Source organism: Heterodontus francisci, chromosome 5 (assembly GCF_036365525.1).
Source record: "Heterodontus francisci isolate sHetFra1 chromosome 5, sHetFra1.hap1, whole genome shotgun sequence".
NCBI lineage: Eukaryota > Metazoa > Chordata > Chondrichthyes > Heterodontiformes > Heterodontidae > Heterodontus > Heterodontus francisci.
Genome location: NC_090375.1, coordinates 15,698,526 through 15,725,316, shown reverse-complemented (window position 1 = coordinate 15,725,316; position 26,791 = coordinate 15,698,526). Strand labels below are relative to the sequence as shown.

General features: G+C 41.5%; 1 protein-coding gene across 1 annotated transcript in view; it reads left to right on the top strand.

Annotated features, from left to right (window-relative positions):
* Positions 1-26,791, top strand: part of trappc8 (trafficking protein particle complex subunit 8) — a 231,467-nt gene that overhangs the window by 89,732 nt on the left and 114,944 nt on the right. Inside the window, exons 6-9 of the mRNA XM_068032627.1 lie at positions 1,340-1,436; positions 12,498-12,751; positions 21,804-21,919; positions 22,635-22,785. Coding sequence (XP_067888728.1) covers positions 1,340-1,436; positions 12,498-12,751; positions 21,804-21,919; positions 22,635-22,785 — 618 coding nt within the window. The remainder of the gene's footprint in view (positions 1-1,339; positions 1,437-12,497; positions 12,752-21,803; positions 21,920-22,634; positions 22,786-26,791) is intronic.

The following is a 26,791-nucleotide window of genomic DNA, read 5'->3' as shown; positions in this document are numbered from 1 at the left end:
TGGATTTAGATAGAAACTAAAATATCAATGATATTTCGCCATCTGAAAATTTAAATTAGGAGTGAAGGATAAAGTCCTTTTTACCTTCCTGATTTGCTGCTTTTGTGAATACTGCAATGTGATTGGCTGCAGACAGCATTACTGCCGGCTGCCTGGAGATCCTCTTGACTTGGTGCCAGATTCAAAAAAGCTAATATAATGTTGTCCATGAAGCCATTTGTTGATTATTGTAAAAACCCATCTGGTTCACTAATGTTGTTTACGGGAGGAAATCTGCTGTGCTTACCTGGTCTGGCCTACATGTGACTCCAGACCCACAGCAATGTGGTTGACGCTGAACTGCCCTCTGAAATGGCCCAGCAAGCCACTCAGTTCAAGGTCAATTAGGGATGGACAACAAATTCTGGCCTTGCCAGCGACACCCACATCCCACAAAAAAAATTAGAGTTCTTCTTTGGCCTCCTTATTTCGAGAGACAATGGGTAAGTGCCTGGAGGTGGTCAGTGGTGTGTGGAGCAGCGCCTGGAGTGGCTATAAAGGCCAATTCTCCAGTGACTGGCTCTTCCACAGGTGCTGCAGAAAAATTTGTTTGTCGGGGCTGTTACACAGTTAGCTCTCCCTTGCGCTTCTGTCTTTTTTCCTGCCAACTGCTAAGTCTCTTCGACTCGCCACACTTTAGCCCCGCCTTTATGGCTGCCCGCCAGCTCTGGCGAACGCTGGCAACTGACTCCCACGACTTGTGATCAATGTCACAGGATTTCATGTCGCGTTTGCAGACGTCTTTAAAGTGGAGACATGGATGGCCGGTGGGTCTGATACCAGTGGCGAGCTCGCTGTACAATGTGTCTTTGGGGATCCTGCCATCTTCCATGCGGCTCACATGGCCAAGCCATCTCAAGCGCCGCTGGCTCAGTAGTGTGTATAAGCTGGGGATGTTGGCTGCCTCGAGGACTCCTGTGTTGGAGATACGGTCCTGCCACCTGATGCCAAGTATTCTCCGGAGGCAGCGAAGATGGAATGAATTGAGACGTCGCTCTTGGCTGACATACGTTGTCCAGGCCTCGCTGCCATAGAGCAAGGTACTGAGGACACAGGCTTGATACACTCGGACTTTTGTGTTCCGTGTCAGTGCGCCATTTTCCCACACTCTGTTATTTACATATACTTTATGCATATGTAGGTGCAGAATTTAGTCACTGTGACCTGCTACAGAATAAAACCACACCTAGTATCCCTCAGTTGTACATTTCTAAGAATATTTAGCTTGTACTCAATTTTTAAAATGTAACATTTTAATTAGTCTGTGAAATATATTAAATTTGTTTCCCCTCTCTCGAAGGAAATTTGTGAAGATGGTCTTGTTCCATTTGTCAACAAGAGTAAAGAAAGCAGCACAAATGCACTAGAGCTGGATGGATTGGACAATTCGATCAACGGTAAAGCCATTTAAAGGACAAGCACTTAACATAAATAGGAGCAGGAGTAGACTATGCGACCCAACAAGCCTGCTCCGCCATTCAATATGATCATGGCTGATCTTGGACTTCAGCTCCACTTTCCTGCCCGCTCCCCATATCCCTCTATTCTTTTAAGACATCCAAAATCTGTCTGTCTTGGCCTTAATTATATTCAATGATCAACCTTCTGTGGTAGAGAATTCCAAAAATTCCCAACCCTAAATGATCGGCCCCTTATCCTGAAACTGTACCCCCTTGTTCTAGATTCCCCAGCCAGGGGAAACAACGTCTCAGTATCTAACTTGTCAAGCCCCTTCATAATCTAGACAGGTATCTATTTTGGGGCTGAGAAGGAGTGATTGCTTAAAGTTGATAACCCCCAAGGAATTAATTTTGCAAACCCTTTTATATCCCATCATAATGGCAAGCAGATTCGAATTTAATTTCGCAGCCGTAACTTGCACATGCAGAAGCCTAACTTACAACCAAGAGTAGGTAATACTAGAAATACATTGTGGGTCAGTCAGTCTATGTAAGCACAAAAGACAAGTTCAAGTTTGAGTGGATTCTCTTCAGATCTGAAAGGAATCTGCAAATATTTTGATAAGTTTGCATAAAATAGATTGGGACAAAATCAATGGTCACATGGACATATGCGGATTAATTGAAGAAAGCCAACCTGCATTTCTTAAGGAAAAATCATGTTTGACTTGCTGGAGTTTTTTGAGGCAGTAACGGAGAAGGTTGATGAGGGCAATGCAGTTAATGTATTGTACATCTATTTTCAAAAGGTGTTTGATACAGTGCCACACAACAGACTTGTGATCAAGGTTACAGCTCATGGAATAAAAGGGACCCTAGCAACATGGATATGGAATTGACAGAGTGACAGAAAACAGAGTAGTTAATGGATGTTTTTCGAGCTGGAGGAAGGTTTGTAGTGGAGTTCCCCTGCGTTAGTGTCAGGACCCTTGCTTTTCCTGATATATATTAATGAACTAGACCTTGGTGTACATGGCACAATTTCAAAGTTTGCTGATGATACGAAACTTGGAAGCATTGTGAGCTGTGAGGAGGGTAGTGCAGAACTCCTAAAGAACATAGACTAGTTGGAATGAGCAGACAGGTGGCAGATGAAGTTCAATGCAGAGAAATGTGAAGTGATTCATTTTGGTTGAAAAAACATGGAGAGACAATATAAAAGGGTACAGTTCTAAAGGGGTTCAGGAGCAGAGGGATCTGGTGTATATGTACAAAAGTCATTGAAGGTGGCAGGACAGGTTGAGAGAGCATTTAATAAAGCATACATCTTTGGCCTCCTTGTCTCGAGAGACAATGGGTAAGCGCCTGGAGGTGGTCAGTGGTTTGTGAAGAAGTGCCTGGAGTGGCTATAAAGGCCAATTCTAGAGTGACAGACTCTTCCACAGGTGCTGCAGATAAAATTGGTTGTCGGGGCTGTTACACAGTTGGCTCTCTCCTTGCGCTTCTGTCTTTTTTTCCTGTCAACTGCTAAGTCTCTTCGACTCGCCACGAAGAGACTTCGAAGATGGCAGGACAGGTTGAGAGAGCATTTAATAAAGCATACAGTATCTTTATTAATAGGGGCGTAGAGTACAAGAGCAAGGAGGTTCTGCTGAACTTGTATAAGACGCTAGCGCAGCCTCAGCTGGAGTATTGTGTCCAGTTCTTGGCGTCACGCTTTAGGAAAGACATGAGGGCATTGGAGGGAGTGCAGAAAAGATTCATGAGAATGGTTCCAGGGATGAGGAATTTCAGTTATGAAGATAGATTGGAGAAGTTAGGTCTGTTTTCTTTGGAGAAGGTTGAGAGGTGATTTGACAGAGGTATTCAGAATCATGAGGGGTCTGGATAGAATAGATAGCGAGAAACTGTTCCCAATCTTGAAAAGATCAAGAACGAGAGGGCGCAGATTTAAAGTATTTGGTAAGAGAAGCAAAAGTGACATGAGGAAAAACTTTATCATGCAGTGAGTGGTTAAGGTGTGGTGGAGGCATATTCAATTGAAGCATTCTGAAGGGAATGAGAAGGAAGAATGTGCAGGGTTACAGGGAGAAGACAGGGGAATGGAACGGAGTGAATTGCTCGAGTGCTGGTGCAGACACGATTAGCTAAATGACCACCTGCATTGCAACAGTTCTGAGATTCTGTGGTTCCAAAACAGGTTCTCCGATCATAGAGGGAATGAGTAGCCTGCAAACATGGCTTACATTGAGTTTACTGTCAGTGAGGCAGTAGAAAGGCTAACATTTAGAGCGCAATTAGTTGGGAGGGAGTTACCCATCGTAATGAAAAGGCAACAAAGTGGGAGAAACTGGGGGAAAGTAAAATGGAAATACAGGAGGCCTAAGGTGAAAAGGTGCTTTGAAATATGGGTCTGTCAGCCCCAAAAAGAAGCAATGTAACCCTTCTGCTAACCCCCTCCCAGCTGCATTGTGTGCTAACAGACAGAAAACACAAACTATTTCAGGCAGATCCAGCAGCTATTTGCATCTTGTTTAAGTGCCACTGCACACCACCTCCGGGAGGTACAGATGAAACTGATCAGGCTGTTCTGTAACACCTGCGTGAGTTAATCATGTACATAGGTTTGTTTGGAGAGGATGTCAGGGCTATGACATGGTACAAAAATTTATTCAGATCATGCCAGGAGAAGAGACTTCATTTATGAGGAGTGGTTCGAAAAACTGTTTTGTATTTTCTGCCATTGGACCAGAGAAGGATGAGGAGGTCTAGTCATGTTCAAAATTATCAGGAGTTTTGCAAAAGTAAATAGTGGTAGTAGACTAATGTAGAACTTGTTGCAAGTCACATCCCAGTATTAGCTGTAAGTCAGGAAATGGCAGGGAGGGAGGAACTCAAGAAAATGACAATCACCAGGGAAGTGGTACTGAACAAATTGTTGGAGCTGCGGGCTGACAAGTTCCCGGGCCCTGATGGACTTCGTCCTAGGGTCTTAAAAGAGGTGGCTAGTGCGAGAGTTGATGCGTTAGTTTTAATTTTCCAAAATTCCCTAGATTCGGGGGAAGGTTCCGCTAGACTGGAAAATAACGAATGTAACTCCTTTTTTTCAAAAAGGGAGGGCGACAGAAATCAGTAAACTACAGGCCAGTTAGCTTAACATCTGTTCTAAGGAAAATATTAGATGCTATTAAAGACGTTATAGCAGGGTATTTAGAAAAATTCAAGGTAATCAGGTGGAGTCAACATGGCTTTATGAAAGGGAAATCATGTTTAACCAATTTATTGGTGTTCTTTGAGGGAGTTACATGTGCTGTGGTTGAAGGGGAACCGGTCAATGTATTGAACTTAGATTTCCAGAAGGCATTTGATAAGGTGCCACATCAAATGTTGTTGTGGAAAGTGTAGGGGTACCGTATTGGCATGGATAGAAGATTGGCTAGCTAACAGGAAACAGAGTAGGCTTAAATGGGTCATCTTCTGGTTGGCAAGATGTAATGAGTGGTGTGCCACAGGGAGCTGTGCTGGGGCTTCAACTTTTTACAATTTATATAAATGACTTCGATGAAGGGACCGAAGGTATGGTTGCTAAATTTGCTGATGACAGAGATAGGTAGGAAAATAACTTGTGAAGAGGACATAAGGGGGCTACAAAGGGATATGGATAGGTTAAGTGAGTGGGCAAAGACTTAGCAATAGAGTATAATGTGGGAAAGTATGAATTTGTCCACTTTGGCAGGAAGAATAAAAAAGAAGCATATTATCTAAATGAGAAATTGCAGAGCTCTGAGATGCAAAGGGATCTGGGTGTCCTAGTGCATGAATCACAAACGGTTCCATTTATGCAGGTACAGCACATAATTAGGAATGCGAATAGAATGTTTATCGCGAGGGGAATTGAATACAAAAGTATTCAGCTATACAGGGCATTGATGAGACCACATCTGGAGTACTGTGTGCAGTACTGGTCTCCTTACTTAAGGAAGGATGTAAATGCATTGGCAGTACAGAGAAGGTTTACTAGACTAATACCTGGAATGGGCGGGCTGTCTTATGATGAAAGATTGAACAGGCTAGGCTTGTATCCGCTGGAATTTAGAAGAGTAAAGGGCAACTTGATTGAAACATACAAGATCCTGAGGGGTCTTGACAGGGTGGATGTGGAAAGGATGTTTCCTCTTGTGGGAGAATCTAGAACAAGGGGTCACTGTTTAAAAATAAGAGGTCGCCCTTTTAAGACAGAGATGAGGAGAAATTCTTTCTCAGAGGCTCGTGGGTCTTTGGAACTCTCTTCCTCAAAAGGCAGTGGAAGCAGAGTCTTTGAATATTTTTAAGGCAGAGGTAGATAGATTCTTGATAAGCAAGGGGGTGAAAGGTTATCGGGGTAGGTGGAAAGGTGGAGTAATCAATTCAGCCATGAACTTGAATTGCGAAGCAGGCTCGAAGGGCCGAGTGGCCTACTCTTAATTCGTATGTTTGTAACATAAACATCAGCATGGGCCTGTTGGGCTGAATGACCTGTTTCTGTGCTGTAAATACTTAACTATGTGTAAATAGGGGAAAACTATTTCCACTGGTCAGTGTGCTGGTAACTAAAGCGCTTAAATTTAAGATCATAAGATGAAGAGCATAGATTTTTTTCCATTTATGCAGGTATTTAGAACATCGAATACCCCTTTCAGAAACAGTATGACAGTGGAATCAATAATTAGGAAGTGGATAAATATTGGTAAAAGAAAAATTGAGGCGGGTAGGGGAATGGTACTAAGTGGATAAGACTTTTAATGGAACCAGCACAGGCACACTGCGTCTATGGTGGAAGTCATTTTAGGCGATAAATTCAAAGCTGTGCACAGTCCATTAGCTTAAATGCATTTGTTGCTAAATTTAACACAACGCTTAATAAGTCACGTAACAATTGATATAACCATGAATGCTTGGTCAACATCTGGAAAGAATTTGATTTCAGAGTTCAGATGACAATCAAACAACTCGTGCGTTGATACTTTAGCCCATTGATTAGATTACTGTGTTGCACTTCACTGGCAGCCATCCAGTATTGTCTCCTTCAGGAAAATCTTTTACCAAGTTGAAAACTTGACGATAGAGGTGCAAACAAAAGGAGAGGGTTACCAAAATTATGGTTGCAAAGATAATTGCTTGTAAGTGAAATATCCTGTTAAATGGCGACCAAGGTCAAAGCCAGATTTGGTTTAGTTTCTCAATGGTTGTAACTATCTACTACTGAAATCAACAAAACTAAGAGCTTATTCCCTCTTTTAGTTGGCTAGATTATGCTATTTGTTTCAACTTAGAATTTGGATGTCTTAAATTTTTCAGTTTGGGCATCAGAACCCTAACTCATCTTTTTATGATCGTTTTATTTAAGGGTTAATGTCTTAGATGTGTTTTTTGTTCAGCTGTCCCATTTTATTTCTGGTCTTCCCTTACAACCACTGAACGTCCTATTTATCAGGAGGAGGTTTTATAAGCAGTGTTGGTAACCATGTTATCCTGTCCTTTTAACCTGAGATATTGTGGCTGTTTAGTGAAACCGGCTATTTATAGGGTTAAAGTCTGCAAAATATCCTCAGTTCATAGCCATGGGGTGAGTGACTGACTGAAAAGTCCTGGAGTAAGTTATGTAGGAAAAAGTTTTTGTCATCCATACAACAATATCCACTTGCATTATATAGCGCCTTCAACATAAAATATCTCAAAGCATTTTCCTTCTCCTATGGTGCCTCCATAACCTGTTAACAAAAGTTAAATATTAAGACCCAGGGTCATTTCAATGTGTGCTAAGGATGAATTAAACTATTAAAATTCTTTCAAGAGGTAATAGCGTAGATGAGGGTGATGCAGTACATGAAATTTGTCTAGATTTCCGAAAAGGCCTTCAATAAGGTCCCACAAAATAAACAAATAAGGTCAGAGGAAATGCGGAGGTAGGGTATAAGTGGCTGAATGCATAGCTAGCTGGTTGCAAGACAGCAAGCAGAGAGTATGGATAAAGGATAGCTATTTGATGTGGCACAAGGTGGAAAGCAGGATCCACAAGGATCAGTGCTTGGTCCACTGTTCATAATTTATATTAATGATTTAGACTTTGGAATCAAAAACACAATTTCTAAATTTGCAGATAGGGGGCATAGTCAATGCTGAGGGGCTGCAGTGAGTTACTAGAAGACATTAATAAATTTGCAGACTGGGCATATAATTGGCAAATGAATGTCAACACAAGTATTCGGTATTAAGTTTTGCGTAGAAAAATGAGAACTCATATTACTTAGAAAATGAGTTTAAATGGAGTAGAGGAACAGAGGGATCTTGGAGTAAAAATACACATCACTAAAAATAGTGACACAGGGTAATAAGGCCATAATAAAAGCAAACTAAGTACTACAGTTTATTTTGAGCGATAGAATTGAAAAATAGAGAAGTTATGGTAAACTTGTGTTGAATCTTGATTTCGACCACATTTGGAGCACTGTGCACAGTTCTGGTTGTCATATTCTCTCCAGTGCCTCTTTACCCATTTTATTATAAGATTTACAAGGATGATACCAGAAATCTGAGGTTATACCTCATGAAAAGAGAAAGCTGAGGGGTGACTTAATTGAGGTCTTCAAAATTGTGAAAGGTTTTGTTCAAGTGGATACAGAGAGAATTTTTCCACTTGTGGGGAAGAACAAAACCGGAGGCCTTCAATATAACAGTCACGACGAAATCCAATAAGGAATTCAGAAGTAACTTCTTAACCCAGAGAGTGGTGAGAATGTGGAACTCGCTACCACAGGGAGTGGTTGAGGCAAATAGTATAGATGCATTTGAGGGGAAGCTGGATCGGCATATGAGGGAGAAGGAAATAGAGGCTTATGATGGATTTAGATGAGAAACTAAACACTTTGTGTGTGTGTCTTCACGGAGGAAGACCAAAGAACCAAGGGACTAGTGAGAATGAGCAACCGAAAAAAAATTAGTTGAAGTAGTACTGGAGAAGTAAATGGGGCTGAAAGTGGATAAATCCCCTGGACCAGATGAGCTACATCCCAGAGTGTTGAAAGAGGTGGCTGTGGAGATAGTGAATGCATTGCTAGTCATCTTCCAAAATTCTATAGATTATGGAAAGGTTCCTGCAGATTGGAAGGTAGCAAATGTAACCCCACTATTCAAGAAAGGAGGGAGAGAGAAATGGGGAACTACAGATCTGTTAGTTTGACATCAGTAGTAGGGAAAAGGTTAGAATCTATTATAAAGGATGTGATAATTAGACACTTAGAAAATAATGGTTTGATTGGGCACAGTCAACATGGAATAATGAAAGGGAAATCATGTTTGACAAACTTGTTTGAGTTTTTTGATGTGTATTTAACTAGCAGAATAGATAAGGAGGAACCATTGGATGTAGTGTATTTGGATTTTCAGAAGGCTTTCGATAAGGAGCTTAATAAGCAAAACTAGAGCATATGGGATTGGGGGTAATATACTGGCATGGATTGAGAATTAGTTAACGGACATAAAACAGAGTAGGAATAAATGGGTCATTCTGAGGTTGGCAGGCTGGGATTAGTGGGGTGCTTGGGCCCCAGCTATTCACAATCTATATCAATGATTTGAGTTGGGGACCAAATGTAATATTTCCAGGCTTGCCGATGACACAAATGAGAGTTGAGGATAGTGCTACGATTCTTCAAGGGGATTTAGACAAGCTAAGGGAGTGGGTAAGGACATGGCAGACGTAATGTAATTTGGAAAAATGTGATATCCACTTTGGTAGAAAAAAACAGAAATGCAGACTATTTCTTAAATAGGGAGAGATTGGGAAGTGTTGATCTCCAAAGGGACCTGGGTGTCCTTGTTCATAAGTCGCTGAAAGCGAACATGCAGGTGCAGCAAGCAATTGGGAAGAAGATGGTATATTGGCCTTTATTGCAAGAGGATTTGAGTACAGGAATGAAGTTGTTTTGCTGCAATTGAACCTTGGTGAGACCGCACCTGGAGTATTGTGTACAGTTTTGGTTTCCTCATCTAAGAAAGGATATACTTGCCATAGAGGGAATGCAAGGAAGGTTTACCAGACTGATGCCTGGGATGGTGAGATTGTCTTATGGAGGAGAGATTGAGGAGACTGAGCCTATAATCGAAGAATACAAAATTCATTCAGGGCTTGACAGGGTGGATGCAGGAAGGATGTTTCTCCTGGCGGGGGTAGGGGGGTGTCTTGAACCAGGGGGGCACAGTCTCAGAATAAGAGGTAGGCCATTTAGGACAGAGATGAGGAGGAATTCAGAGGGTGGTGAATTTTTGGAATTCTCTACCCCAGAGGGCTGTGGAGGCTGTCATTGAGTATATTCAAAATAGAGATCGATAGCTTTCTTGATATTCAAGATATCAAGGGATATGGGGCTAGTGTGGGAAAATGGTGTTGGGATAGAAGGTCAGCCATGATCTAACTGAATGGTGGAGCAGGCTTTAGGGGCAGAATGGTCTACTCCTGCTCCTGTTTGCTTTGATCCCACTGGCGGAAAGGTCGAGAACCAGAGGACGCTGATTTCATGTTATTGGCAAAAGAACCAAAGGTGACGTGAGGAAAACTTTTTTTCCTGCAGCAAATGGTTAGGATTGGGAATACACTGCCTCAGTGTAGTGGAGGCAGATTCAATCAGGGTGTTTAAAAGAGGATTGGCTAAGGCACCAGTAGGGAGAAAATTTGAAGGGCTACAGGGAAAAGGCAGGGGAGTGGGACTGAGTTGCTTTGGCAGAAAGCCAGCATGGGTGTGATGGGCCGAATGTACTGTAACCATTCTGTCAGCACTGGTCAATCTCCCAGGTAGTCCAGGCCTGTAGAGTGTTGAGAAGTTTACAAATGATCTCCCAAAGAGTTTGAATAACAGTTCATCATAAAACCATAGCTCGTCGTGTCTGTGCTAGCCAAACGAATTAGCTGCCTAATTTAATCCCACCTTCCAGCACCTGGTCCGTAGTCTTGCAGGTTACAGGACTTCAGGTGCATGCCCGGGTACTTTTTAAAAGAATTGAGGCTTTCTGCCTCCATCATTCCTGGCAGTGAATTCCAGACATCCGCCACCCTCTGGGTGATAAAAGTTGTTCCTCATGCCCCTTCTAATCCTTCTACCAATCACCTTAAATCTGTGCATTTCTAGCATTTCTTGTTTTTATTTCAGATTTCCAGCATCTGCAGTACTTTGCTTTTACCTTTAAATCTGTGTCCCCTTTTAATTGACCTTTCCGCTAGGGGAAACCGGCCCTTTCTGTCTACTTTATCTAGGCCCCTTCTAATTTTGTACACCTCAATTAAGTCACCCCTCAGCTCCTTCTGTTCTAAGGAAAACAACCCTAGCCGATCCAATTTTTCCTCATAGCTGCAATTTTCAAGCCCTGGCAACATTCTTGTAAATCTCCTCTGTACTGTCTCCAGAGCAATTATATATTTTCTGTAATGTGACCAAAGCTGTACGCAGTACTCCAGCTGTGGCCTAAACAGTGTTCCAGCATCACATTCCTACTTTTGTATTCTATACCTTGGCCAATAAAGGAAAGCATACCATATGCCGCCTTCACTCTATCTGTCCTGCCACCTTCAGGGACCTGTGGACATGCACGCCAAGGTCTCTCACTTCTTCTACCCCTCTCAATATTGTGTATTTCCTCGCTTTATTTGCCTTGCCCAAATGTATTACCTCACACTTCTCTGGATTGAATTCCATTTGCCACTTTCCTGCCCATGCAGCCAAGCCATTGATATCATTCTGGAGTCTACGGCTATCCTCTTAACTATCAACTACGTGGTAGTTTACTTTCATATTCTATTTTCTCCCTCTTTATCACTATCTTGGTCTTCCTTTGCTGAATTCTAAAATACTCTTATTTCTCAAGCAAATTTAGAAGCTTCTTTCTTTGATCTAATACAGTCTTTAACTTCTCATGTTAGCCATTGTTGGATCATCTTTCCTGATGGGTTTTTGTGCCTCCAAAGGAATGTAAATTGTTTTGTAAATCATGTATTAATTCTTTAAATGCTAGCCATTTCCTGTCTACCTTAATACCTTTTTAATGTAGTTTCCCAATCTACCACAGCAAATTTGCCCGTCATACTTTCATAGTTTCCTTTGTTTATGTGGAAAAATAGGAGCAGGAGTAGGCCATTTGGCCCTTTGAGCATGCACCACTGTTCAATATGATCATGGCTAATCGTCCAACCTCAGTACCCTGTTCTTGCTTTGTCCCTGTATTCCTTGATTCCTTTAGCCCTAAGAACTATATCTAACTCTTTCTTGAATATATTTAATGATTTGGCCTCAACAACTTTCTGTAGTAGAGAATTCCACAGGTTCACCACTCTCGGGGTGAAGAAATCCCTCCTCATCTCAGTCCTAAATGGCTTACCCCTTATCCTTAGATTGTGACCCCAGTCCTGGACTCCCCTGCCATCGGGGACATCCTTCCTGCATCTAGTTTAGAATTAAGACCCTAGTTCTGACTGACACAGAATTTTACATTAAGTTTGAAAGTCGTCATATTATGGTCACTCGTTCCTAAAGGCTGATTTACAGCATGATTGTTAATTAGCCCTTTCTCATTGCACAACATCAGATCTAGAATAGCCCGTTTTCTAGTTGGCTCCTCAACACACTGCTCTAGAAAATCGTCCAATATACATTCCAGGAATTGGTCTTCCACAGCATTAGTGCTAATTAGGTTTACCCAGTCTATTTGTAAATTGAATTCCCCCATGATTAGTGTATTACCCTTGTTAGGCGCACCTCGAATTTCCTGATTTATACTGTGGCGTAAATTACCACTGCTGATTGGTAGGAGTTGTTATAGGCCTTCAGTGTTTGCTGCTCCTTGCAGTTTCTTAGCTCTTAGAATAGTTTCTCTCTATCTATTGTCTAAACCCCTTATGATTTTGAATACCTCTATCAAATCTCCTTTCAACCTTCTCTAAGAACAGCCCCTGCCCCTCCAATCTATCCATTATATATAATGTGTGTAATCATATATTATGCATAACCATTCTCCCTTCATTTTTGACAGATGGAATTCCAAACAACTTTAAATCCTATCAATTTCAGGAAGCTGGTGTTGTGAAGTCGGGGGGACTTGTTGGTCCTAACAGACCAAAGCCTGTGGAGACAATAAACGATTCAATCAAACAAAGCAACTCGAATGCTCGTGGACTCAGTTTAACACTGACCGATCATGATCGAATTAGACAGTTCATTCAGGAGTTCACATTTCGGGGCTTACTGCCACACATCGAAAAGACTATCCGACAACTGAACGATCAGGTGTGGCTATTTTATTTAGCATTTTTTTTTCAAGAACATTTGCTATCAACTGTATCAGTGGTCGATACCCATATCGTGAAACAGTAGTTAAATATTCTGACATTACAACAATGCCTACACTTCAAAAATACTTGATTGTCTGTCTGTAAAGCACTTTTAGGATGTTAGGTCATGTATAAATGAAAATTCATTCTTTGAAAAGAAAGACTGCAAATGCTATAATTTGGAACTGAAGCCAAACTGTTTGAAGTGCACAGCAGATCAATCAGCATCTTCGGAAAAGAAAAGCTGGAACTAACATTTTAGGTGGAGGTGGAGTATGCATCTTATCTTAGAGATTAACAAGCTGTTTGTTTTCAACTGGGAGAAACAATTGCAATGTAAGGACAATGCAATAAAGATAAAACTGAATTGTAGGAGCATTTAGAAATCATTATTTTATCCACTGCAACTTCTTGCTGAAAGTGCAAGCAGTGCTGTGTTTGCTGTAACCCATGCCATGTTCTAGTTTGATTATTCAGTTTCTCCTGTTGAGAACAAAGATAGAATTCTATTCCCAGTGAGATCATTCCTCACGTTAACAGCTTCAAAACTTGACCTTTGTACAAACTATTTTTAATGAGAAATATTCATTGCCTTTCATCTATTAAAGGTATGTTTCATCTACTTAAATAAAAAATTGCATGTATTCTGTAAAGTGGGTATCTTGGCAAAAATAATTTCTCTAGCAGTCTGTTCACACTGAAATTAAAATTAATTGTATGACGAGTTTCTGCATGAGCATTGAAAGTAGTTCATCATTGAAGCTTGTTGCCTATTGACTGCCTTCAGGGATCTGTGGACATTCACTTCCTCGACACTTCTCAGTATTTTCCCATTAATCGTGTATTTCTTTGCCTTGTTTGATCTCCCCAAAGGCATCACCTCATACTTCAGGTTGAATTCCATTTGCCACTTTTCTGCCCATCTGACCAGACCATCAATATCTTTCTGCAGCCTATAGCTATCCTCCTCGCTATCTACCACACAGCCAACTTTTGTATCTTCTGCAAACTTCTTGATCATACCCCCTACGTTTACATCCAGATGGTTAATAAATACCACAAAAAAAGGCTACAGACCAAATGTTAGAAGGTGGGATTAGAATGGGTGGATCGTTTTTTGACCAGCACAGACACGATGGGCCAAGTGGCCTCTTTCTGTGCCTTTAAACTTTCTATGATTCTATGACTACTGCCTTTTGGAGCATGTTTTGATTGGAAAATCTCGAACAGTGGATATTGTGTAAAGAACAGGGGAAATTAACCAAAGATGTTCACTTAATTAATATCTTGATTGTTTGAATACTATACAGGCAGAAACTTTACTGACAATTTGCAACAGCAGTGTTTCTGGGGTTTTGGTTTTGTTGTGCTTTCTCCTTGTCCTGAAGGTGTTAATTCCTTGCTGAGTTGCTGTTTGGTACCTTGCTGTAGTGGTCATTCTTCGTGTGTTAGCTTAGACAGTAAGTATCGCCAAATTGTTCATCTAATGTCCTCATACCAAGTCCACAGATATGTACCACTCACTTCTATTATTGTGCAATAGTTAGGAGCAAGAACCTAGCTCCCCCAGTGTTGGTAGGACTGCCTGGCAACGTAGGTCTGAATCCTGTACTTGAAGATGAATCGCACCACTTCACGGACAGGCTGCACAATTCACAATGCATAATGCAGTTGGTTATTCCATACATTGATCATTGTTGCTACCTTTGACCTCAAGGTGCAAAACTATCTTCAACTGTACAAGAAGTAACCATACATTGGGAATATTATAACCATGTTATGCAATTCATATCCCTAATATATCCAGGAGTCCTTAATGCTGGAATTCTGACATTTAAACTGATAGCTTTAACACTTGTGACTCAGACTGGGCAAGTGGCGATGGAGCTGAAAGAGTTGTATACTTTCACATTGAGATCTGAGACCAGCAGCAGCAGCTTGATCTAATTGCTGTTAGCATTACTCGGTGTTGACTGTCATCAGGGCAGATAATGCAATGAGTTTTTAGCAGTCTGTCTTTTTAAACCTTTTGGAACCTGGTTTTGAATTTATCCCTCGATGCAGGAAAGTTAGCATTGTGCTTACTGATGTGTAATGCAAAGGGAGGGGGAAAGAGGAACGTCTGGATTATAATTAATTAGAGCTGGTCTGCCTTGTGGGTCAAAGAATAGCTTTGTTAAAGCTGCAATGTGTTGCAAATTCTTAGTATAGCTCATGTCACTGGAGCTACCCATGTAACAGGACTGATATCTTTCAGCTTCATTTGCTGCGCTATCTGCATTAATTTAGGGAACTTTTAATACTTATTAATTTTACAAGCAGGTGTGGTGCAGAATTCTGATTGTTCCAAAAGACTTGCAGGTTGATAGGTAAATTGGCCATTATAAATTGTCACTAGTATAGGTAGGTGGTAGGGAAATATATAGGGACAGGTGGGGATGTTTGGTAGGAATATGGGATTAGTGTAGGATTAGTATAAATGGGTGGTTGATGTTCGGCACAGACTCGGTGGGCCGAAGGGCCTGTTTCAGTGCTGTATCTCTAATCTAATCTAATCTTAATCTAATCTTTTTAATGCTTTAAATGCAGTATTGAAGGTCTTGCAATAGTAATTTCCTGTCACTGGGTGGTGCCAATACCCTGTGTTGTTCAGGGTGTTTGTTTCTCACGGTGGGCCACTTGCTGCCTCAGAGTCCAATGGCCAAGCTGTAAGGGCGCTTATCAATATACATTGGAAGACAACGTGAAGGCTGTCAAAATTAAACAGTGAGCCTGTTGCTTTCATTGTTAATAGGTATAAATAGGGAACGCAGGCCATTCAGCCCCCTGAGCCTGTTCCATTATTCAATCAGACCATAACATAAATAAAAGTAGGAGTAGGCTATTTGGCCCTCGAGCCTGCTCCACCATAGCTAATCCGTATCCTAACTTATCAAGAAACTACTGGATACTGCAAAGGCTATGGACCCTGACAACATTCCGGCAATAGTACAGAAGACCTGTCCTCCAGAGCTTGCTGCGCTCCTAACCAAGCTGTTTCAGTACAGCTACAACACTGGCTTCAACCCGGAAATGTGGAAAATTGCCCAGGCATGTCCATTTCACAAAAAACAGGACCAGTCCAATCCGGCCAATTACTGCCCCATCAGACTACTCTCAATCATCAGTAAACTGATGGAAGGTGTCATCAACAGTGCTATCAAGCGGCACTCATGAGCAATAACCTGCTCAGTTTGGGTTCTGCCAGGGCCACTCAGCTCCAGACCCCATTACAACCTTGGTTCAAATGTGGACAGGTGAGGTGAGAGTGACTGTCCTTGACATCAACATAAGAACACAAGTAGGAGTAGGCCATTCGTCCGCTCAAGCCTGCTCCGCCATTCAATACGATCATGATTGATCTGCCCCAGACCAATAAGAACATAAGTAGGCAGCATTTGACCAGGTATGGCATCAAGGAGCCCTAGCAAAACTGGAGTCAGTGGGAATTGGGGGGGAAACTCTCTGGTTGGAGTTGTACCTAGAGCAAAGGAAGATGGTTGTGGTTGTTGGTCAATCATTTCAGCTCCAGGATATCACTGCAGGAGTTCCTCAGGGTAGTGTCCTAGGCCCAACCATCTTCAGCTGCTGTATCAATGACCTTCCTTCAGTCATAAGGTCAGAAGTGGGGATGTTTTCTGATGATTGCACAATGTTCACCATTTGCGACTCCTCAGATGCTGAAGCAGTCCGTGTAGAAATGCAGCAAGTCCTGGACAATATCCAGGCTTGGGCTGATAAGTGGCAAGTAACATTCGTGCCACACAAGTGCCAGGCAGTGACCATCTCCAACAAGAGAGAATCTAACCATCTCTCCTTGACATTCAGTGGTATTACGATCGCTGAATCCCCCACTATCAACATCCTGGAATTTACCATTGCCCAGAAACTGAACTGGAGTAGCCACATAAATACCATGGCGACCAGAGTAGGTCAGAGGTTAGGAATCCTGCGGTAGGTAACTCACTATCTGACTCCCCAAAGCCTGACCACAGTCTACAAGGCACAAGTCAGGAGTATGATGGAATACTCTCCTTGCCTGGATGGGTGCAGCTCCAACAATACCCAAGAAGCTCGACACCATCCAGGACAAAGCAGCCTGCTTCATTGGCACCCCATACACAAACATTCACTTCTTCCACCACCAACGCACAGTGGCAGCAGCGTGTACCATCTACAAGATGGACTGCAGCAACGCACCAAAGTTCCTTCGACAGCACCTTCCAAATCCGCGACCTCTACCAACTAGAAGGATAAGGGCAGCAGATGCATGGGTGCACTGCCTGCAAGTTCCACTCCAATCCACACACTATCCTGACTTGGAGCTATATCGCCGTTCGTTCGCTGTGGCTGCGTCAGAATCCTTGAACTCCCTTCCTAACGGCACTGTAGGTGTACCTACCCCACATGGACTGCAGCAGTTTCAGAAGGCAGCTCACCACCACCTTCTCGAGGGCAATTGAATGCTGGCTTAGCCAGCGACGCCTACATCCCAGGAACTAATAAAAATATCTCCGTCACTGACTACTCCAACTAAATCAGTTCTGTTATGGAAAAGTGCTCCTCCTTCCAACCTTTGATTTAAATGTTGGGTTATTTTGTAGGTATAAAACACCATCTGGCACTTCAGTACTGAAGCTTTTGCTGATGACTGTTTCAATTTGCAAGTGTGTGATGCATTGTTGTAAGCTTCTATTTTTACGCTGCTCGTTTGACCCATTGAATGTTAACTGTGTGGTGTTTAGGAAAAGAGCTGCTACCTCTATGTAGCAAAGCTCTAAATCCACCCATGACGAACCAGCCTTCTCCCAAACTGCTAGGCTGGTGAAATTGAAATAGTTCAAACTATCAGCATGAGAAATGTGTGCAACTGTAAGCCATCACCACAGTTTTGTGGGAGGGATTGTCAGTGCTGGCAACTGAATATGGTGTCGAGTACACCATCCTCCCTTTAGGATCCATTTAAAGGTCCTGCAAGTGATGGGCCCAGTGTTTGGTTAGATGTTTTTTTATCCATAAGTTCTATTTTTGTTCTGGTACAAATGAAGATTAGTTCTTGGCAAATGATTCACAGTTCTTTCTCTGCAATTTGCCCCATTGCTAAATTAGTCTGGAGTTTGTTTTTCTTGTTTATCCCAGTAGGGCAAGAGCTAAGAACTGGAAGGTGGGATTGATTAGGCTGGATAACATTTGACTGGCACAGACACGAAGGGCTGAATAACTTCTGTGCTGTAAATTTTCTATGTTTGTGTTACTTGGCTGCTGTTGGGTTGGGGCATGGTGGAAGTTATATCGGAACAGACTCGTCTTTTCTGTAACTTTTCTACATTTGTAATTGTTGGTGTTGTTCAGTATGCAAGCGTACCCATAATCTATGTGAACACCTCAGTCAGCGGCCAAATATTCCAGTGTGCCATTCTTGTATCTTTATCCACCCTGTTTTGACAAAGCACAGTTTGATTTTATCTACCTGTTTAAGTTTATAAATTGCTGCTGTCTTGCGGCCATTCACCATAAACTGCAAGAATTGGATTTGAGAGAGTCTTCACTTTGGTTCCATGTTGGAAGGTGGTGTATTCATCATTTCGCAAATTCTTGAGCATATTATCTAGGCTGGCGCACTCACTGCAGTACTGAGGGAGTGCTACACTGTCAGAGGTGTGCTGTCTTTCAGATAAAACATTAAACTGAGGCCCCATCTGCCTTTTCAGACAAATGTAAAAGATCCTAAGGCATTTTTTTTTTTCTTGATGAAGAGGAGTAGGGGAGTTCTCCCTGGTGTCCTGGTCAGTATTTATCCTTCAGCGAAGATCAGGAAAATGTCACCTGGTCATTATTGCATTGTGTTCTTGCTGTGCTCAAATTGGCTGCCTTTTTTCCTACGTAACGGACTCCACTCAAAAGCCTTAATTGACTCATGTTTTGGAATGTCTTGAGATTGTGAAAGGCCCTGTATTGAAGATGGGGGCATGTTTATTCTCACCCTAAATCTCATAACTTTGAAAATGAAAAGAACAAAATTAAAAATGGGTCGCAATGGATACTCCTCCCTCTGCTGTTTCGATTATTTCTCACCTCATCATCCCATTAAGCTCTCCTCGTGGAGAGCAGAAGATAACCTTCTCCCAAGCATTTAGAGCTGATGCTAGATTGGAAAGAATTGGAAGTGAAGTGTTGACGAGTCAAAAACCTCGTGTGAATTAGCTGAGTTTTGAAACTTAGCATGCTAAATTGCTGGATAAAGCTTAGTCTTAGTTTGTGCCACATTATGCAAATTACCACAGCATACCAATGTGATGTATTGGCATAATAAATTAAAAGCAGCTTTAAAAAAAGAATCGACTGAACTTTTGGGACAAGAGATTGAAACAAACGAGTGACTGTGCTGCAGTTCAATTTTTAAAAAAAATAAAAATCTAGTTAAGCTGACTGCAAGATAAGCTTATTGGTTTTCTTTCATTTTTGCAGGCAGTTAAATGAAACCACTAGAATTATTGCTTTTAAGTCTCTATTTGTAAAAAGGAAAAGTTGGATGAGGAGGAAAGAGGCTGTTAACGTGGCACGAGTAATGTTACTCAATTTTTTTTGTAATTGGATAGTTTTGAAAGGAGACTTAAATATACATGTTTCTACACCCTGTGAATTCGGAGATTTGATTTTCATACATATTTTGCTGGAACAAATTGTATAAATGTGTTCTGTTTGTGGCTGATAAGTGGCAAGTTACTTTCACGCCACACAAGTGCCAGGCAATGAGCATCTCAGACAAGAGAGAATCCAACCATTTCCTCCATGACATTCAATGGCATTACCATCGCTGAATCCCCCACTATCAACATACTGGGGGTTACCATTGACCAGAAACTGAACTGGACTAGTCTTAAGTACTGTGGCTACAAGAGCAGGTCAGAGACAGGGAATTCTGCAGCGAGTAACTCTCCTCCTGACTCCCCAAAGCCTGTCCACCATCTACAAGGCACAAGTCAGGAGTGTGATCGAATACTTTCCACTTGCCTGGATGAGTGCGGCTCCAACAACACTCTAAGCACGATGCCATCCAGGACAAAGCAGCCTGCTTGATTGGCACCCCATCCACCTCTTTCAACATTCATTCCCTTCACCACTGACTCACAGTGGCAGCAGTGTGTACCATCTACAGGATGCACTGCAGCAATGCACCAAGCCTCCTTCAACAGCACCTTCCAAACCAGTGACCTCTACCACCTAGAAGGACAAGGGCAGTAGTTGCATGGGAACACCATCTGCAAGTTTCCCTCCAATCCACAGACGTTCCTGACTTGGAACTATATCGCGTTCCTTCACCATGGCTGCGTCAAAATTCTACAACTCCCTTCCAAACAGCACTGTGGGTATACCTACCCCATATGGACTGTAGCGGTTCAAGAAGGCAGCTCACCACCAGCTGCTCAAGGGCAATTGGGGATGGATAATTGTTGCTGGCCTAGCCAGCGACACCCAGATCCTGGGAAAGAATAAGTTGTCCAACAGATAGCAGAGTGAAATGGGCAAGATGGGCATAAATTTCTTTGAAAAAACATGATATGTCTCTTGTAATACCTGCCCATTTATCTCCTCTCTCCTCACTATCCCAGGCCCCAAACACTCCTTTCAGGTGAAGCAGCGATTTACTTGTACTTCTTTCAATGTAGTATACTGTATTCGCTGCTCACAGTGTGGTCTCCTCTACATTGGGGAGACCAAGCGCAGACTGGGTGACCGCTTTGCGGAACATCTCCGCTCAGTCCGCAAGCAGGACCCTGAGCTTCCGGTTGCTTGCCATTTCAACACTCCCCCCTGCTCTCATGCTCACATCTCTGTCCTGGGATTGCTGCAGTGTTCCAGTGAACATCAACGCAAACTCGAGGAACAGCATCTCATTTACCGATTAGGCACACTACAGCCTGCCGGACTGAACATTGAGTTCAATAATTTCAGAGCATGACAGCCCCCCATTTTACTTTCATTTTTAGTTATTTCTTCCTTTTTATTTACATTTTTTACAATCTTTTTTTTTTTGCATTTATTTCATTTCATCATAGTTTGTTCAGTTTGCTTACCCACTGTTTTTGTTCAGGTTTGCACTTGCTGCTGTTCAATATTCAGTGTATTTACACCTAATCTGTACTAATGCTTTGTCTTCCAACACACCATTAACATATTGTTTGCCTTTGCTCCGTGACCTTTTGGTCAGCTATGTGGCCTGGTCCAATCTAGACCTCCTTTGTTATCTCTTGCCCCACCCCCACCTCACTTGCTTATAACCTGTGACTTTTCTAATATTTGTCAGTTCCGATGAAGGGTCACTGACCCGAAATGTTAACTCTGCTTCTCTTTCCACAGATGCTGCCAGACCTGCTGAGTGGTTCCAGCATTTCTTGTTTTTATTTCAGATTTCCAGCATCCGCTGTATTTTGCTTTTGATATGTCTCTTGTTCCCAGTGGGTCTTCCAATTAATTTTTTCAGCTCCTTTTACTTTAATTGTGAATGTATCAATCACGTTGCTATCTTTGTTATAGAGCTTGAAATGTGTTTTTTCAAAAAACAAAATTATGATACCAAACAGAAGCTGTGAAGGGTTCCTGCTTATCCACCAATCTGAGAATGGTTGTTAGGCAGCAGTTGCAATTGATAAAAATATGAGTCACAAATGTTCAAAACAATAATCCCTCTAAATTTTCTTTGTGCACGGTACCTTTTAAAATTATTTTTACATGGCCACGCGCACACAGTCTCCAAGAGCATAGCTTGCGAACACCTGCATGGTGCCTTTGTGATTGCTACGCGGCCATGCGTGAGGGTTAAAACACACATTTATTATTTTTGCATAGTCTGCAGTGAGTTTGTGAATAAAAGCTTTCACCTTTTGGATAGTGTTGTGGAGGTCTAAACTGATGCATTACTCGTAAATTGTTAAAACAATCAGCTTTTATTTTTTCTGTTTCTGCAGCTGGTGTCTAGAAAAGGTCTAAGTCGCTCTTTATTCACGGCCACTAAAAAATGGTTCAGTGGGAGTAAAGTGCCGGAGAAAACCATAAATGAGCTTAAAAATGCCACCAGTCTATTGTAAGTAGAGTGCTCAATATTTTTTGGCAAAATTCTCTTCGTTTAAATTGATTCCAAAAGACAACATTTAAAAAATGTTTAAATTCAAAACTTCTCACTGAAAGGGCTAGTTAACTGTTGGTGTTGTATGGCTTTGCTTTGGGGTACAGCTGGAGAAAATATTTTATGACCAAGATTGACACTGAAATGAAAGGAGAGGGATACCAGAAAGACAAGCTGGAAACATTGCCCTCCACCGCCTCCCCCGCCCCCAACCACAAAACTGGAACATTACAACAAGAAATTGAAGGGTCATAACCTTGAATGTGGGGGGAAATAATCAAAAGGCAGTGGTGGGAAAGGCGTTCTTATATTGAGTTAACTTCTGGCTGGAAGGTTTTCACTGTTAGTCATGTTCAAAATGATATATATATTCTAGGCCAGGGAGATAAACGGGGGTTATTCTTAAAGGCTTCACATTGTTGCATTTGAAAAGAAGAATTGTTCAGACTTAACCATGTAATTTCCCTTTTGGGTGCACAGTGATTGCAAACCTTTTGAGTTGTTTTCTTGGAAGATGTGGTAGCTCTGCTTTGTATGAGTGAAGAAGAAATACTTTCAATCTGTGTGCCATCGGATCAATCTAATTTGCTATGTTTGAACCTGGGAATTGTAACAATTGGGGGAAATGAGTTTTTGTTTGCTTGCATTTATTTCACTGCTTAATTTTAATTAGGTATCCACCAGAAGCTCCAGAGTTACAGATAAGAAAAATGGCAGATCTGTGTTTTTTGGTTCAACATTATGACCTGGCCTACAGCTGCTACCATACAGCAAAGAAAGATTTCCTCAATGATCAAGCAATGCTATATGCAGCAGGAGCATTGGTAAGTGCTTAACTATCCAAATTATTGAACTGAGGTTGGGCAAGGATACCAAAAAGGCAGAGTGCCTGAATGTCGTGAATATGTAAATTACTTTGAAAATTGCATATTGAAGTCTTTCCATACAGATATACATACTGATTTTAAGGTGCCGTGCATGATACGTTGAACAGATAGATCTGTGTCCCTTTTGTATTTTCCCAGCTCCTCTTCACCTTAGCCCTGCCCCCACTAAGGGAAAATAAATAAGACTGTGATGGCAAATGTGGTTCTGTGTGCTAGCCATTAACTTATGAAATAACTTTGCTAAACAGTTTAAAAAGTGTCACTGCTAAAGTTGCTCAGTTGGGTGGGATTAAGGCACAATGCTACATTAATTATTGGCACAACTGAGTCATTTCATAGTGGCATTGAGCGGATATTTTGTTAAAGTTTACAATTTTAATTACCTTTATCAGCTTGAAGCCGTAAGCAAACAAATGGTCTTGAGAGAATATGCAAAAACCAGGTCAAAACCATGGTTATAAATGTGTCTGAATGCACGTTTGGCTATTTGTTATTTTTCCCATTTAAATCATCTTTTCCATTTTAGTGTATATGACTAATTTGCCGACAATATAACATAGAATTTAGGATTAGTACAGCACGGCGGACACCATTCAGCCCATCAATTCTGCACCAGCTCTTTGAGACTAATCTATTTAGTGCCACATCCCTGCAATTTTTTCTCAAAGTATTTTGCTGATTCCCATTTCAAAGCTACTGCTGAATCTGTTTCCAGCATCCTACAAGACAATACATTCCAGATCATAATATTTGGGTCAGAAAAGAATATTGGTCCAGCCTACCCTTCCAAACCTTTTGTAGGTTCTTCACTGTGATTTTAGAATTCGTAAGAATTCATCTCGTCCTTTTGATCCTGGTCTGATTTAAATAAACAGATGATCCATTTTCACAATCTTATTAGCCTCTTAAGAAAAGTGTTGCTTAAAGTTGTGGTATTCCTTTGGCAACATTAATTCTAAGCTGTGAAAACTTGTTCTGGAATCTTGTGATCTGAATTTTTTTTTGAATTAGAATTTTTCATACCTGTTGAATTTATTTTTGAAAATACCTCTGTCCGTTCTTCCTGATTATCATCATCCTCTCCAAAGAATAAAAATGGAGAGATGCTGTTTCTTCATTAACTCAGTTCTTTGTGTTCAGAAATCAGTCTGATGGACTTCTAGACTCTCGTCAATCACCCTTCATCTTGCCTATAATATGGGGACTAAACTAAAAGCAACATTTGAAATGTGACTTCACTTAGCTGAGGTATCAGTCTGTCACACTTCTGATTTGTCACAGATCCTCAATTTTATTTGCTGCAAATGGTGAACTGCAGTTTTCACTAACCCCTCAATCTTTCTTGCCATACCTCAAACATATTCGCATTCATTATGTACCCCACATTGTTCTCCCTAATCTCATGACTTTTCATTTCAGTGTTTAATCTCATCTGCTGCATCTATTCATTGGCCTAGCCTATTGAACATTATTTTGCATTATTAACCAAGTATCCAATTTGACTTGAATTGCTTTTGTATGTCCTGCCCTTTTTGGCCCTTTTCTATTATCACCCCATCCCCCCTCCCCCCACTATCCTCTAGGGGTCGGGGGGGGGGGGGGGGGGGGGGTGTGGGGGAAGTCCACCCTGAACCCATCTGTCGTCACTAACCATCATCCCATCTTCAAACTCCCTTTCATCTTGAGAGTAGTGATGATAATACAATGAGGTTTGAGATTCATATAGGAAGCGGAAAAAGTCAGCACAAAAACAAGAACACCAGATTGGGTTAGGGCATATTTTAGCAAGATCAGGATTCAGCCAATTGAAGTTGGTGGAAGGAGAAATTGGCAGACTTGACTGTGGAGCAACACTGGGGTATTTTAGTCTATTAAAGTGGAAAACAGCTGATTTTAGGATGGATGGATAAATAGAGACTTAAAACCAACTAGAATTGAAGATGAGGGCTAAAGGAATAATGTAAAAAAACGGCAGAATAATTGAAGAGGTGGAGCGAGATCAGGAAAGCTTAAGAGGATGTATGAAATAAAATTCAAACCACGTCAAAGGGAACAGTAAGTATTTTTCAGATATCAGTCATAGAATTTTTAAAAGCAAGAGGATTGTATATACAAAGAACAAAGAACAGTACAGCACAGGAGCAGGCCATTTGGCCCTCCAAGCCTGCGCCGATCTTGATGCCTGCCTAAACTAAAACCTTCTGCACTTCCGAGGACTGTATCCCTCTATTCCCATCCTATTCATGTATTTGTCAAGATGCCTCTTAAACGTCACTATCGTACCTCCTTCCACCACGTCCCCTGGCAGCAAGTTCCAGGCACTCACCACCCTCTGTGTAAAGAACTTGCCTCGCACATCCCCTCTAAACTTTGCCCCTCTCACCTTAAATCTATGTCCCCTAGTAACTGACTCTTCAGTCTATGTTGCTCATAACTTTGTCAACCTCTATCATGTCGCCCCTCCAACTCTGTCGTTCCAGTGAAAACAATCCGGGTTTATCCAACCTCTCATAGCTAATGCCCTCCAGACCAGACAACATCCTGGTAAACCTCTTCTGTACACTCTCCAAAGCCTCCACGTCCTTCTGGTAGTGTGGCGACCAGAATTGCATTGACCAGAATATCATTGAGGATAATCAAAAATAGCCAGGTATTAAAGAAAAAAATTCACATTGGCCTTTGCTCTGGAGAAGGATATCTGGCAGGTGGCGAATCCATAACTAGTTCAGAATGAGATGAGCGATGTTGTGATGGATTGAAAAGTTTAGTCAAGTTAACAAGGTTAAGGCGAAAGCCAGGTGCCAGGACCTGATGGGATACATCCTAGGGCAATGAAGCGGTCGAAGGAGGTTACTGCAGAAGGTCTCGAAACAATATTTCTTTGTCTATTGAATGTGGATGTGTGCTCAGGAATGGAACTGGAGAGTGACCAATGTAGTGCCCATTTTTAAAAAGGGAGACAGGGCTAATTACAAGCCATTTCACTTAAAATCTGTGGCAGGGAAAATTTTATTATCTTTTAATTGAGGCAGAAATTACCATGAAGACATAATAAATTAGAAGTAGCTGGCATGGATTTCAAAGAGGAACAATTATGCTTGGAAAAACTCCATGGAATTGTTTAAGGAGGTAACAGACGTTGTAGATGAGGGAGAAACAGGGGTTGTCATATTCATGGATTTCGAGAAAACTTTTGCCAGTGTGCCGCACACAGCTAACTAGAGATGTTGATGGGTATGGACTTAATGGGGAAGGAAGAAAAATGGATTAAAAATTGTTTCATGGGGAGAAGACGGTAGAAATTAATGGCAGTTTTTCCGGAGTAGTTAGACGTGTGTTATGCCCCCTAGGGTTCAGTTCTGGGCCACTTCTGTTCACTGTATATGTCAATAATTTAGTTATCGGCCCAGAGGGAGTGGTGTCAAAATTTGCAGGTGATGCCAAAATAAGGGACACAATTAATTCTGTAGAAGACCAAACAAAAATGAGAAAGGATATTGGTAAGGTGGGTGAAAGGGCGAAAAAAAAAAATAAATGGCAGAATTCAATGTGAGTAAGTATGCGGGCTTGCATTTTAAAAAAATTAAATTGAAGTGAATTTTGTGCTGTAGAAGAGCGGAGGGACTTGGAGTTAAAAGTTCATTAAAGGTAGCAGCGTGGGTTGATAGATTGTATAATTAAAAAGCTAATTGAATTCTCGGTTTGACCTCTAGCTTAGCCAAGAGGTAGCAATGAGCCAATATAGAAGCTTTTGTAAGACCTCAGTTGGGGTATTGTGTGTAGTATTGGGTTCCACATGATGGCAAGTGTTGAGACTTTAGATATGTCACAATGCAAATTCAGTCAGATACTGCCTGTTATGAGAGCTTTAAAGAATTGAAAATTGTGTTTTTTTGTTAGAGCACTGCAGATTACACAGTTTGTTTTAATTCTTTCATGGGGT